General features: G+C 45.2%; 1 protein-coding gene across 3 annotated transcripts in view; it reads left to right on the forward strand.

The window, feature by feature from the left end:
* The window catches only part of EPC1 (enhancer of polycomb homolog 1), a 1,031,213-nt gene that overhangs the window by 516,030 nt on the left and 503,007 nt on the right, over window positions 1–12,176 (forward strand). For all 3 annotated transcript variants that reach the window (XM_069211249.1, XM_069211248.1, XM_069211247.1), the window contains exon 5: window positions 9,656–9,804. In XM_069211249.1, the coding sequence (XP_069067350.1) occupies window positions 9,656–9,804 (149 nt within the window). The remainder of the gene's footprint in view (window positions 1–9,655; window positions 9,805–12,176) is intronic.

Here is a 12,176-nt window from a genome sequence, read left to right on the forward strand (position 1 = left end):
CCTCAAAACACATTTGGATAAATCAATTAAAAATTTGGAAGTTATATGTGTAAGGAATTCAGAAGCATATCTTCTGATGAATACTTCTAACTACAGATTCCTCAACTTTACATTGTTCCCAGACACTTGACTGGATTCAGAGGTTTTTTTTTCAGCAGTGCTCCCTCCACACCTTATGCCCCCCCCCCCCACTGACTTTCAGTGAACCAGGAAGTGACAGAATTGAGCCCTATATTTGCAACACCCTTGTGAACTGACATCAGTTCTGGTCTTTCCATGCAGATCCGAAGCGCCACTCTGAACTTGTCTATTTTCTGACAAATCCATATTTTGTTCTAAGGCAGTGTGCCTGGGAAGATATTTCCAGTGGAAGAATTCAAGCCTTGGTGCTACTACAGGAAATCACTGCTGTCATGGACCTGCATGTGTGCCTATGATACTTAAGTTATTGTCACAACTCAAAAGTTGTCATAAGTGTGTTCATATTCACCCAAACAAAATCTGGGAGTGTGAGGCGAAGCTTTACGCTGCCAAGTATAGGAAGCCTGTTCTTGATCATTGTCAAGGGGCTAAACCGCTACGAGTTATGCTCCTCCTCGACATTCCTTTGGTAAACCAAAGCCAGAAAAGCACAAGTAAGCCAATTGGGGCTCATCCCCATCCTGCCATTCAGTCTTGTGAGGAGTTGCAGGGTATCACTCAAAGGGTCTGGCTTCTTCTGATTCTGAGCTGGTCCTACAGTTGGTACAGGCATGCCCCAAATTCTCATTTTGTCATTCCCGTAGCAGGTAACAGCCTTTAAGGTGGCTATGTTGTAAATTTTCCAGATGTTACTGGCTCAATATGGAACATCTTTGTGCCCCATGGAGATGGGATCCCATCTGGAGCCAAGGCAGGTGCTCTCCTGACTCACTCACTCAGCACCCGTTCATGGGCCCAATACCAAAGCTCATTTTAACCTCTTCTCCAGCCTTAGAGTCTATGCTAGTTCCTTCTGTGCTGATCCTGACAGCACTGGCACTGAACTCATGTGCATAGTCCGCCTCTGACCCGAAGGAAACATCTAGCCACATCAGGCCTAAATAATGATTGGAAATTATTAAGGCAGATTGAGTGGTTATACAGCCAGACCCTCTGCCTGGGCATCTCCCTCTTAGGTCAGTACAATCAGGATTGAGGTCTTCTTTAGCTTTGACTCCTTTGCAGTCCATGGCTTACCCAATGTCCCTCATGAAGAAGCTTACTATATGCCCCCCTTCATTACACTGATGATGAACCTTTTTTGGACTTGCAGAATACCAGTGAGCTAGATGTTCTCCCAGAGACAGTGCTGGACTCCCCATCTGGTTTACCAACAGAAGAAAATGCCACTTTTGATTCAGCAGTGCAAAGATAAGCAGAAGTGCTAGATTTGTAATTGGCTGATCTGATAGGCTTTTAGCCACAGATCTCTTACATCAAAATATTCCCCAGGTGTCAGACTGGATCTGGAAATATTTCACACTGTGCCCCTGCAAGATAGTAGCTGGGGTCGTTAAGGCTGGTGGCGTCCGCGCCGGAAGTGACAAGCGGGGTGCCTATAGAGGCACCACCCTAGTACGCTCACGTCAGTTCTTTTCTTTCAGCACCAGTTAGCAGTGATTCATGAAGAGCTACCCCTCAGTCACTTTGTGACTTTTTTTCCTTGACTTTTCATTCACTCTTTTTTTTTTTTTATTCTCCTGGTGTGACAAGGATGTTTCCTACGAAACCTATAGGTTTCAAGCCATATGGGGCCTGTCCCAGACAGATGCCTATGACAGACCAACACTTGGTTTGGCTGTGGTGCTTGGAGAGGGACCACGACTCCCAAAACATGCTGCGCCATGCAACCGAACGTGCTGAGAGAGCGTTCCCTCCAGCTCCTTGCCACCCAATGTCGGACAAACCAACGATGTTCACTATCCCAGTCATGCAGAAAGGTCATGGAACTGCTTGAGAAGCTGCACCTAGTGATTTTCATCTCAAGCCAAGATGTCAGGTCAGCCGTACTGCAAAAGAAAGTTAAAGATCTTCAAAAGTTTCCTCATATTTGGGCAGCCCGACCCCTCTAAAGTGCCTTAGGGCCCCATGGGTTCGGGAGGGGCTACTAATGGATTCCCACTGGCGGTACTGCCCTTGGCTCTATTCGGGCCTCTTGCATCTGGTGCCGGATCTAGGGAGGCACCACCGCAAGACTGCAGCCTTCCTCGAAACCCGCTCCAGTGCCGACACTCCCGGCTGTGCCATCCCCGTCATCATTCACGACTCCGACACAAAGCCAGATGAGTCAGACGATCCCAGCACCCACAAGGTGACACAGAGGACAACTGGTATGAGGAACTGGTAGATACCAGTGGGTTAGACACCTCACTAGACTCTGGCTTGTTCTCGCCCCCTACCGTGGCTACCGAGGAGGGTGCCTCATTTGCTATGGTGGTGCAAAGGTGGGCTGAGATCTTAGACCTTCAGTTGCCCTCAGTAAAAGTCAAGGCGAATGTCTTGACTGAGGTGCTTCTTTGGGGAGTTGCCTCCTCCGGACCCCTACTTCCTTATTCATGAAGCCTTTACTGATGTCTTACTCGGGGGGCCCTGATCCTAGCTCTGCATGAGGGTTCTTGTACACAAGACAACTGCCTCCCACCATTGCCCGTTTCAGAGGACCTCAGATTACTCACCTAGCTCTCCACCCCTGAGAGCTTGGCGGGTCAAGACTCCACTTCCCAAGTCAACCCTGAAGTGTTTTCTACCAATCCATCACAGAGAGAATCCAAGTGTTACAATACCTTTGGTAAGAGGATGTTCTCTCCCACCATCCTAGCACTGCGGTTGTTGAACATCCTGTGCCTAATAGGCTGATACACCCATACAGTCTTGGACTCAATTGCGGAAGTGCTGCCCGTGGTTTTGTAGGAGGCATAAATCAGACTGTCACAGCCAATTGCAGACAGCGGAGATGCAACAAAGTTCATCATCAGATGTGGACTAGTTACGACCGACTTGATGGATAGATCGATTTCATCGTCTGTCGCCCTTAGGCGGCGCACCTGGTTGAGAAAAGTTGGCTTTACGGGAGATTCCAAACTTCGCTTATGGACATGCCCTTTTATGCTTCTAGTCTCACACCCTTTGATGGCTCTCACCTTTTTGATGAGACCAACTATGGCTGGGGTGGGAGTCGGATCAGGTGCGCCAGCGAGCGTCACCCTTTGGAGTAAGTGTGACTATAAGAGGTCTCTCCCCTAGACCAGGGGCTACTTGCCCTATAATTACAGGGTCTCCCCTGTTAAGCAATCCACAGGTAGGCCCTTCTCATTACATATATTTAGCTACCTCCTATTGATGTGGGCCCCCCTGTTCAACACATAACTCTTTAGTGCATGGACTTCGGGATCCCAGGCCCTGATGAATGCCACAGACCTCCTTTGGCTCTAGTTAGTGGGCAGAAACATGATAGCCACTGATTTATTGGTGACTCTTCGAGTCATTATTCTCTAGAAGCGTCCCATTCTGTTTTTAATCTCACCAACAATCTCCGCAAATAAAGGTGTATTACTACACAGGTGATTGATTAGTTGATTTTAGACTTTCTATAGTACAACTGGATCCCAATCTTATCCAGATAAACTTTCTCTGCTCTCCCTCCAAGTTCTTTTAACAATGAGGTTGAGTCCGTCCAGGTGGTACTGTCCTACTTGGGTGGGGGTAGGTGGTCATATGATGAAGCATAACACTACATAGTGTGTGAGACCGCCTAGTCCGTAAGGAGAAATTCCCCCTAACCCCTTCTGACAACCACATTCAGCACACATATATGTCCTGATTTCCGGGAGATACAGACGGTCCAGTACAATTTAATTTTATTTTGTTACCACGTGATACCCCATACTTTTTGTGTTATTTGTTGTGCGCCCAGAGGAGGCAGTTTGGGTTATCAAATTTTTCTCCCCTCCTCTCCCGTTGTGTTCAGGAGAAGTCAGACTCCACAGTGGAGCACTTTAAGGATAGCTGAGATACAGTCAGGTCCTTGTGCCTTTCCATGGTCCCTGGTCAACCCCAGTCCGCCTTAATCACCTTTGATGCTACTGAAGGGGTGCCCAGCCGTGTTAATTTCTGCCTAGCCACCGTAGTCAACAGGCTTCTCAACCTATTTATGGCCAGATACGCAGCTCCCCAGACCATGTGGGGCCACTAACTAGAGATCGGCTGAGTCCACCACTCTGAACTTTCTCCGAACTGAGAAAGAAAGAAAGAAAGAAAGAAGGAAGAAAGCGGCAGATCGAAGAAAATTCAGAGTTCCAGGTGAAACACCATAGCAGAAAGAGGAGGATACTCACTGAGGTGGCTTTTAGGGAGCTCGAGAAAAATTTATTTTTGGTTCCGCCCGTAGTGCCACCACAAGTTTTGCACAGAGAGGCAACCACCAGGTATGCAACCTCAGCCTGCCTAGAGACCACAACACACAGGGCTGTGAGGTGTGTAGGGAGTTCAAGCCTAAGACACTGAGACACAGGGAGAAACAGAGGCAGGAACACTACTCTATGCAGGGGCACAAGGTAGGTCCATCGCTGAGAGACCTCTCTCACAAGAGAAGAACTTCACCAATGGAGCCAAGAGAGAGGGCTTGGCCATTAAAATGGAGGTCATCAATGTAGAGTGATAACAAAAGAAGCACCAGGAAAAGCGTGGGCAGGTAACGCCAAAAATGCAAGGGAACATCAGACTCCAAAACACCAAAGACTTCCTCAGTGCCAAAAATCCTGCTGACTGAAGGCAAGTCGAGGTTGAAAGAGCTCCATGGGCTCTACACCAAGGACACCACAGGAGGCTGATCCCAGTGCTTAATTTGCAAGAAAAAAAGTGCTTGTGCCCGAAGTCTTACTCAGAAGCCCACAGCTGATGCAGTGAAACATCGGCATGCTGAATAGCGCGGTTCCTTAGACCTGAATGTACCCTAAGGCCTCTTTAATTAATTGCCAGGCACTCTCTCTGCCTTTATCTCACACCTGCAGGTCCTTGCTTTCTCTCATCATGCCGCTTTACCGTCTTTCTCTTCATTTTTCTTCCCGTTTGTGTATGTTTTCCTTCTTTTGCTCTCAGGAAATGTCCGATCAGAAATAATGAGTGCCAGTGCTCAAAAATGAGTGTCAGTGGCCCCCACCGGCTCAAATTAAGCACTAGCCGATCCATTGAAATGACACTGGCAGCAAAGGACAACCATGCTCGAGAGAAGTTGAAGAAGATTACATCTGAAACTCGGGCAGCCGATCTACTGATGCCGAAGAAATGAGCGCTCATGAGTAGGAAAAGTTGGCTCGAAGCCAAGATGTCTGCGATACTCTTTAAAAATAATAAACAAGCATTTGAAATGCAATGGTCTTGCATTTACTTGAGTTGGAGCTATTGGCATTGTAAATGTTTAACTGGACTTTTTTTGCCACATTAATTGGTCAACCCTGCCACTTATTTTGGTCCTGTCTGCCACATAATTTAAGTGGCCCTGTATATAACTAAAGGGCTAGTAGGCCTACTGGAATATTTGTTCTTAACAAGACCCTTAAATACAAACTACTCCCAGGTGCAACACATATTTACTTGGCAGTTGGTTCAGGTGAAATTACCCGCGGGGCCGTGAATAAATAATTGTACTCCAAGAATGCATGCTTACTGACTCACTGTCCCTTTACTGCTGTCTGGGGAGTCGAACAAAACAGCCATGATTTTTCACACGCTTGAGAGCCACCTCACATGATATTAATGATCCTCTTAGTCGTGAACTGAAATATTAGTTATAAAATATTGACCATTGTGGAGCATAATAAACTGTAAGCTCTCCCCGAGGTTAGTTTTATTAATGCACGCGTACACAGCTCAAGTTTCACAGACTCATATATGTGCAGTTCATCTAGTCCGGTTTCTGCTTTGTATTCGCAGCTTGATTCACGTTATAAAAATAAAACTACAAGTCCCAGAATGAATGTGTCAAAATAACTCTGGCGATTAATGTTTTTTTTTTTTTTTTATAGAGAGACAGAGAATGTACTTTTGTCTAGTGGAAGCTTGGAGTCATTGTCAAAGAATGTGTAACAAGCAGATCAGAGTACATATAATGTAAAAATGATACAGCTGATCGAGTTCATGCTGTGAGCGCCATGGCAGCCAAGAGAACGTACTTTTGTCTAGTGGAAGTTTGGAGTCATCATGAGGTAGCGCACAAGGTTAATGTGTCTGCTGCAAAGAACGTGTACTAGGCAAATCACAAATTGCATGTGATGTAAAAATGTCAAAATAACTCTGGCGATTTATGTTCTTTCTGGAGAGAGAATGTACTTTTGTCTAGTGGAAGCTTGGAGTCATCATTAGGCAGCGCACAGGGTTAATGTCCTTGCTGCAAAGAACGTGTACAAGGCAAATCACAAAGTGCATGGTATGTAAAAATAACTCTGGTGATTTATGTTCTTTCTGGAGAGGGAACGTACTTTTGTTTAATGGAAGTTTGGAGTCGTCATAAAGTAGCGCATAGGGTTAATATGCTTGCTGCACTGAGCAGATCAGAGTGCACATAATGTAAAAACAATTCTGCAGATCGAGTTCGCGCTCTGAGCCCTGTGAGAGCCATGGCAGCCACGAAGTGCAGATAAAAGAAAAAAAACTAGTTTGCCCATGCTGAAGTAAATCGGCAATTGTGCAATTATCCCTGTAACAGGGTCAATGTCAAAGGTGGTAACCAAGCCTCCCCAAGGCGGGACAAACGTAAAGTCATCAAGTGATTTTTTGAAAGGCAAGCTCATGAACAAATGAAAGTGATGGGCATGGTTAAAAATCCACAGTACTTACAACAGGTCAAAGTGCTTGCGCACTCAACCTAAAAAGGACTTTGACTCCGCCCTCTGGGCGTGCCACATCCCATCAGGCCTCAATGGAAAAACCAGAGGAGGAAAGGGATACATAGGACATGGAGTCACCGCTGACCCCAGGAAAAAGAAAAGCAAGAGAACTTCTAAGAAGAAGATGACCTTGAGCCAAAGGACCTGTTCCGTGATGCCCAGGGCATGCAAGACATAAAAGAACAATGGCAGGATCTCAGCGCAGACTCCCTAGAAGAGGTAATAGATACGTATCCATCAAGGCCTTCACCTCCGGATGAAATCGTCATGTACAACATGATTGTGAAGAGAGGAGTAGAGCGATACGGGGTCTAGCTAAAGGAGGAAAGCCTTAGACATGCTTTCTACTCGAAACACTTTTTCTCTTACAAAGCAAATGCCAGTACCTGGCAGTGCTTCCTAGCATTTTGGACAAGGAGAGAAAGGCCCTCAGAGAGCCGGCAACCTGCAGATCAGTGACATCCAGAGCAGAAAAAAGTACAAATACTTCTCAAGGGACCCTGCCTACATATGAAGCAACTTGGCAGTGGTCTCTATGATTGTAGCCACCACTAGAAAAAAAGCTAATGTGCCAGTTTCATCTGGACCACCCCATGATAATCAAAGAAAGAGAATGGAAATGGAGCACAAGTTTGAAGGGGGAGCTGCCAAGCAGTGGCTCATTGCAAACTCCAGCGCTGCTGAAGCACCTGTCAGAAGAGGTCAAGCTCTTTGCCTGCTTTGCACACGGCCGCCCCTGTGTCGCTGAGGGTGTGTTTTGTGTGCCTACTTGTGGTGTTCACCCCCCCCCCCCCCCCCCCCCTCCCCATGCTCTACAAAACACCCCTGGTCTGCCCCCCGAGGACGCGGGTACTTAACTGCTGGCAGACTGGAACTGGAGCACCCCTGTTCTCTATAGGTGCCTATGTGTTTTGGGCACCTCTTTGACCCCTGCACCTGACCAGCCCTGAGCTGCTGGTGTGGTAACTTTGGGGTTGCCTTGAACCCCCAACGGTGGGCTGCCTATGCCCAGGAACTGAGACTTGTACGTGTCTTACTCACCTCGCAATCTAACCACTACTTACCTCCCCCAGGAAATATTGATTTTTGCACTGTCTACTTTTAAAATAGCTTATTGCCATTTTAACAAAAACTGTATATGTCATTGTTCTAATACAAAGTTTCTAACTTACTCGTGTGGACCCCCACTGATTCATAATTCGGATCCGGGGACCACCCCACTCGGTCATTGCTGAAAGCTAGGTACCTAATCTGTTAATATTATTTAATTTTCTAAGCTGTCGCGGACCCCCTAAGGAGGCTTCGCTTACCCCCAGGGGTCCTAGGACCACAGGTTGGGAACCACTGCTCTAAGGGGAAACCTTGGACTCTGTGCACACTATCTCTTACTTTGAGATAGCATATACAGAGCCAACTTCCTACAGCAACCATAGACCTACAGGACACATATCTACACATCCCAATGAACCTCAGATACAAGACATTTCTATGCTCCGTAATAGACAAACCTGTTTTTCTGAACTGATAAAGATGGCACACAACATACAAAGACTGTCAGTGTTGCACAACCTACTATCCATGCAGGGAAAGGAGGGTTCTCCACCCAGAATCCAACATCCTGAGCCTGGCAGCATGGGTCCTTCGGACATAGAATTTGAACCCTTGGGCCTACCAAAGAGAGCTGTGGATGTCCTAGAGTAAGCCAGAATGCCAATTAAAAGGAAATGTTTCATGGCCAAGTGGATGAGGTACACATGATGGTGTCAGAAATTAGGCCTCTTCCAAGACAGGACAAAAGACAGTCATCAGATACCTTACGCACCTGCTGGACAACAAACTGACCTACACGTCACTAAAGGTATGCTTTGCAGTAATAGTGGTGGATACAAGCGGACACATAGGGAAAAGTTTCTTCACTTCACCAGAGGTCAAACGATTCCTTGAGGGGGCTAAGATAATGGCTCCACCAGGGTGTACACCAACACCTATGTGGAACATAAGTGTTGCTAATACAGCTGATGAAAGAACCATTTGAACCACTCCACAGGACAATTCTAACATTCGTACACTTAAAACAACCTTTCTAATTTCAGTGACATCGCTACGTATCGTAAGTGAACAACAAATGCATACTATCTAGGAACCATACCTGCAAATAAGCCAGGAAACAGTAGTCATGAGAACAAACCCAAGTTACCTGCTGAAGGTCATATTGCAGTTTCACATAAAGCAGGCAATCCAAATACATAGCTTCTTTCAGCAACCAAAGACTCAGGCCGAAAGAGGCCTGCATATGTTGGACGCCTTAGAGCAGTAATGTATCACCTGGAGAGAACAAAAGCAATGAGCGATGAGAATCAAATCTTTGCATCACTTGCAGACAAGCACAAAGGGATGCTAGTTACCAAGAACACATCTCACACATTGTATTTATGGTGCATAAATATGGTTTGCATGAGCAAGCAGGACAACATAAAGATAATGAAGATTAGGATATACAAAGGATTACAGGTCATCTAATTGTTAAATTATTAGCATTACAACAAATATGTGCCTCACAATTTATGTTTTCCCTAGTGGCCATTGATATGTGAACAGCTCTTTTATTACTGCAAACATTTTGGAAGCATTTTCCTGCGTATAAGGTTTTCCACCAACTTGTAGAATTTGCATGATTTTTTTTTTTTTTTTTTTTTGTTCAATGAAACCTGTGTGGCTTTTACTTAATTAGGCAACATTTATTTATACAGAATCGAAAGAACGATGAAGTATCTTATGAAAAAATGCTTAAGTTGCGTCGTGATCTGAGTCGAGCAGTAACCATCCTGGAAATGATAAAAAGAAGAGAGAAGAGCAAGCGGGAGCTGTTACATCTAACCCTGGAAATCATAGAAAAGAGGCAAGTTGGATACAATCTATATGCTTTAATTGATCTTTAGAGGTTTTGTACAGTTTGTTTTTTCCTGTTATGGAATCTATTGATATGTTTCTTCAAATAAGAATAGAGTTTCTTCTAAAACTTGCCCTGCCCAATGTCATTATAAGCGTTCTCAATTTCTTTAAATATGTTTTCTGTAGTAGAAAACAGTTCTTAAATGCAGTTCTTAAACTGCTGCTCCAGCATACCTTAATGCGCCTCTAGTATTGGAGTAGTTAAGAATGAGAAAGGATGCACGTTATCCCTAACCTTCTTGCTGGTACAGTATTTCATTACATTATCTCGGTTAGTAGGTTTCTTGAAAGCTCACCTACCAGGTAGGTAGAAGCCTAATAAAAGTGGGCATGTACTCTAGATGACCGATTAACAGTTGGATGCCTGTTGTGAATAGTTGCTCTTTCAGTTCAGCTTCAATTAAGAACAGTGGCTTTTAGGACACGTTTTCCCCAATGACCCTTTCCATTGCCTAAAACAATCTGGAGAGAAATGAGGACATCCATCCCGAGGCTATTTATGATATTCATAAACAGTAGAATTTCTTTACAGTGAGACAGGATCCAGTAATGTAACTACTAAAAATGTATATTCAGCTTTGAAAATCATTAATGAAAGCATACAAATAGAAATCAAAAATGTTAAACCTTACTTTTTACTGTAGTCATTCTATCTGCTCAGCACCCACTGTGGATGGTTGGAGGGCACAAGGAGTTTGGGCAGGGCATGGCCAAAGGTCACATTCTGTACTTAGTGTCCATTTGGCACACTCAGTGGACTTGCCGTGGGGGCTTTGGGCATCATATTGAAGTATACAAAAAAAAGTGATTGTTCGAATTATTCTCGAACACTGGTTATTACTTGAGGACACATCCCGGTCCACCATCATTTTGCACAACATGCCACCTTAGTTTGGACCCAGCCATATGCAAGTCAGTCTTGACCCTGCTCTAATAGGAATAGTCCAGTTCAAATTGACAAGCCACCGCTCACTATACCACTGGAACGAAACAACACATGACTGAAAAGCACCCTTTCTCCAGTATTGGAACTTTCACAGATTCACATGCTTGAATCCTTCCCCGTCATCGAGATGGGAGCCCCCGGTACATCAAAACAGTTATACACGTAAGCTACTGCAATGAAAAAAAGGCCTAAAGGCTTTCACTTTAGTAGCCTATCCTTATCACTATGAGTAAAAGGACCAAAGCAAGGCCCAGCCAATCATGCTTCCCCTCCCTCTAGAACCCTCCTGAGAGGAGCTCCCTTCCCTCAGATTTTCTACCGCACTTTGTGCTAGGGAGTCTCCATTGTGCTCTGCTCAGTCAAATCTTCGGAGAAGTTCATTTCTACTATTTTCTCTTCAGAAAAGAGGATTTCCTACAGCAAGTAAGGTGTCATCTTCTTACTTTACTTAAAGGAGCTCTATTTTGAGGATAATTCATCTGTCTGATAAAGAAAATAAAATTATTTTCAGAGTCTGTAAGACCTGTGGGGGGAAAAAAGACTTCACTTTGAAGACCCACACAAGGACTGCATTTTTTGCCTCGGTTTGCAGGACCTTTTCCAACAAAACCCTCAAAGACAGAAAGGATAAGCTACTAAATTGGCTTCAGAAGCTGAAGTCCAGATCTAACCCAGTGTCTGGTTCTGACAGTGAGGAATCTTCAACTTCCTCCAGAAAAGAGGCAGATCTCCTCAAGCCCACCAATCTGAGGAACTACCTAAAAAGGCTCATGAAAAGACCAAACATGTGTCTTCTAAAGCTGGCAGTCCTTCCATTTCTCCTCACAGGAGTTCTGTTTCATCTGAACGACTCTCTAAAGAAAGATCTGTCTCCTCAGAGCGCAGCAAAAGAGCCTTTTCTGAGCCTCCATCGCCACCTCCTGTGATAAAACATGTCTTTAAGAGGCCATTTGAAAAATCTGCGAAGACAACTTTGTCGACAAGAGCACCGTTGACGGCAGTGTCTAAAGGTGTATTTACAGCCTCGTCATTGACTGCGACAACATCTACAGTCTCTACAGCAACGTCCTCCTCATCGACTATCATCTTGACGACGTCCTGGTCAACGGCGTTTGTGGTTGCTTCGCCCATCTCCTCTTCTTCGATGCTGCCGCCGGTGACACAGTCTACGTTGATTCTACCTTTGTCTGCTTCCTCGTCGACAAGATTTTCTCCATCGTCAGTGATGTCTCCGTCGCCGACCCTGTCGATGATGCCGTCGACAATGCTGATACCGTCGACGATGCCATCCACGTTCCCGTCGACTATGCCGTCAACGAGAGTTAAAGCACATAGGAAGCCTTTGGTGACATCTCCAAGTAGGGTATCAGCCT

Source organism: Pleurodeles waltl, chromosome 10 (genome assembly GCF_031143425.1).
Source record: "Pleurodeles waltl isolate 20211129_DDA chromosome 10, aPleWal1.hap1.20221129, whole genome shotgun sequence".
NCBI classification, from domain to species: Eukaryota; Metazoa; Chordata; class Amphibia; order Caudata; family Salamandridae; genus Pleurodeles; species Pleurodeles waltl.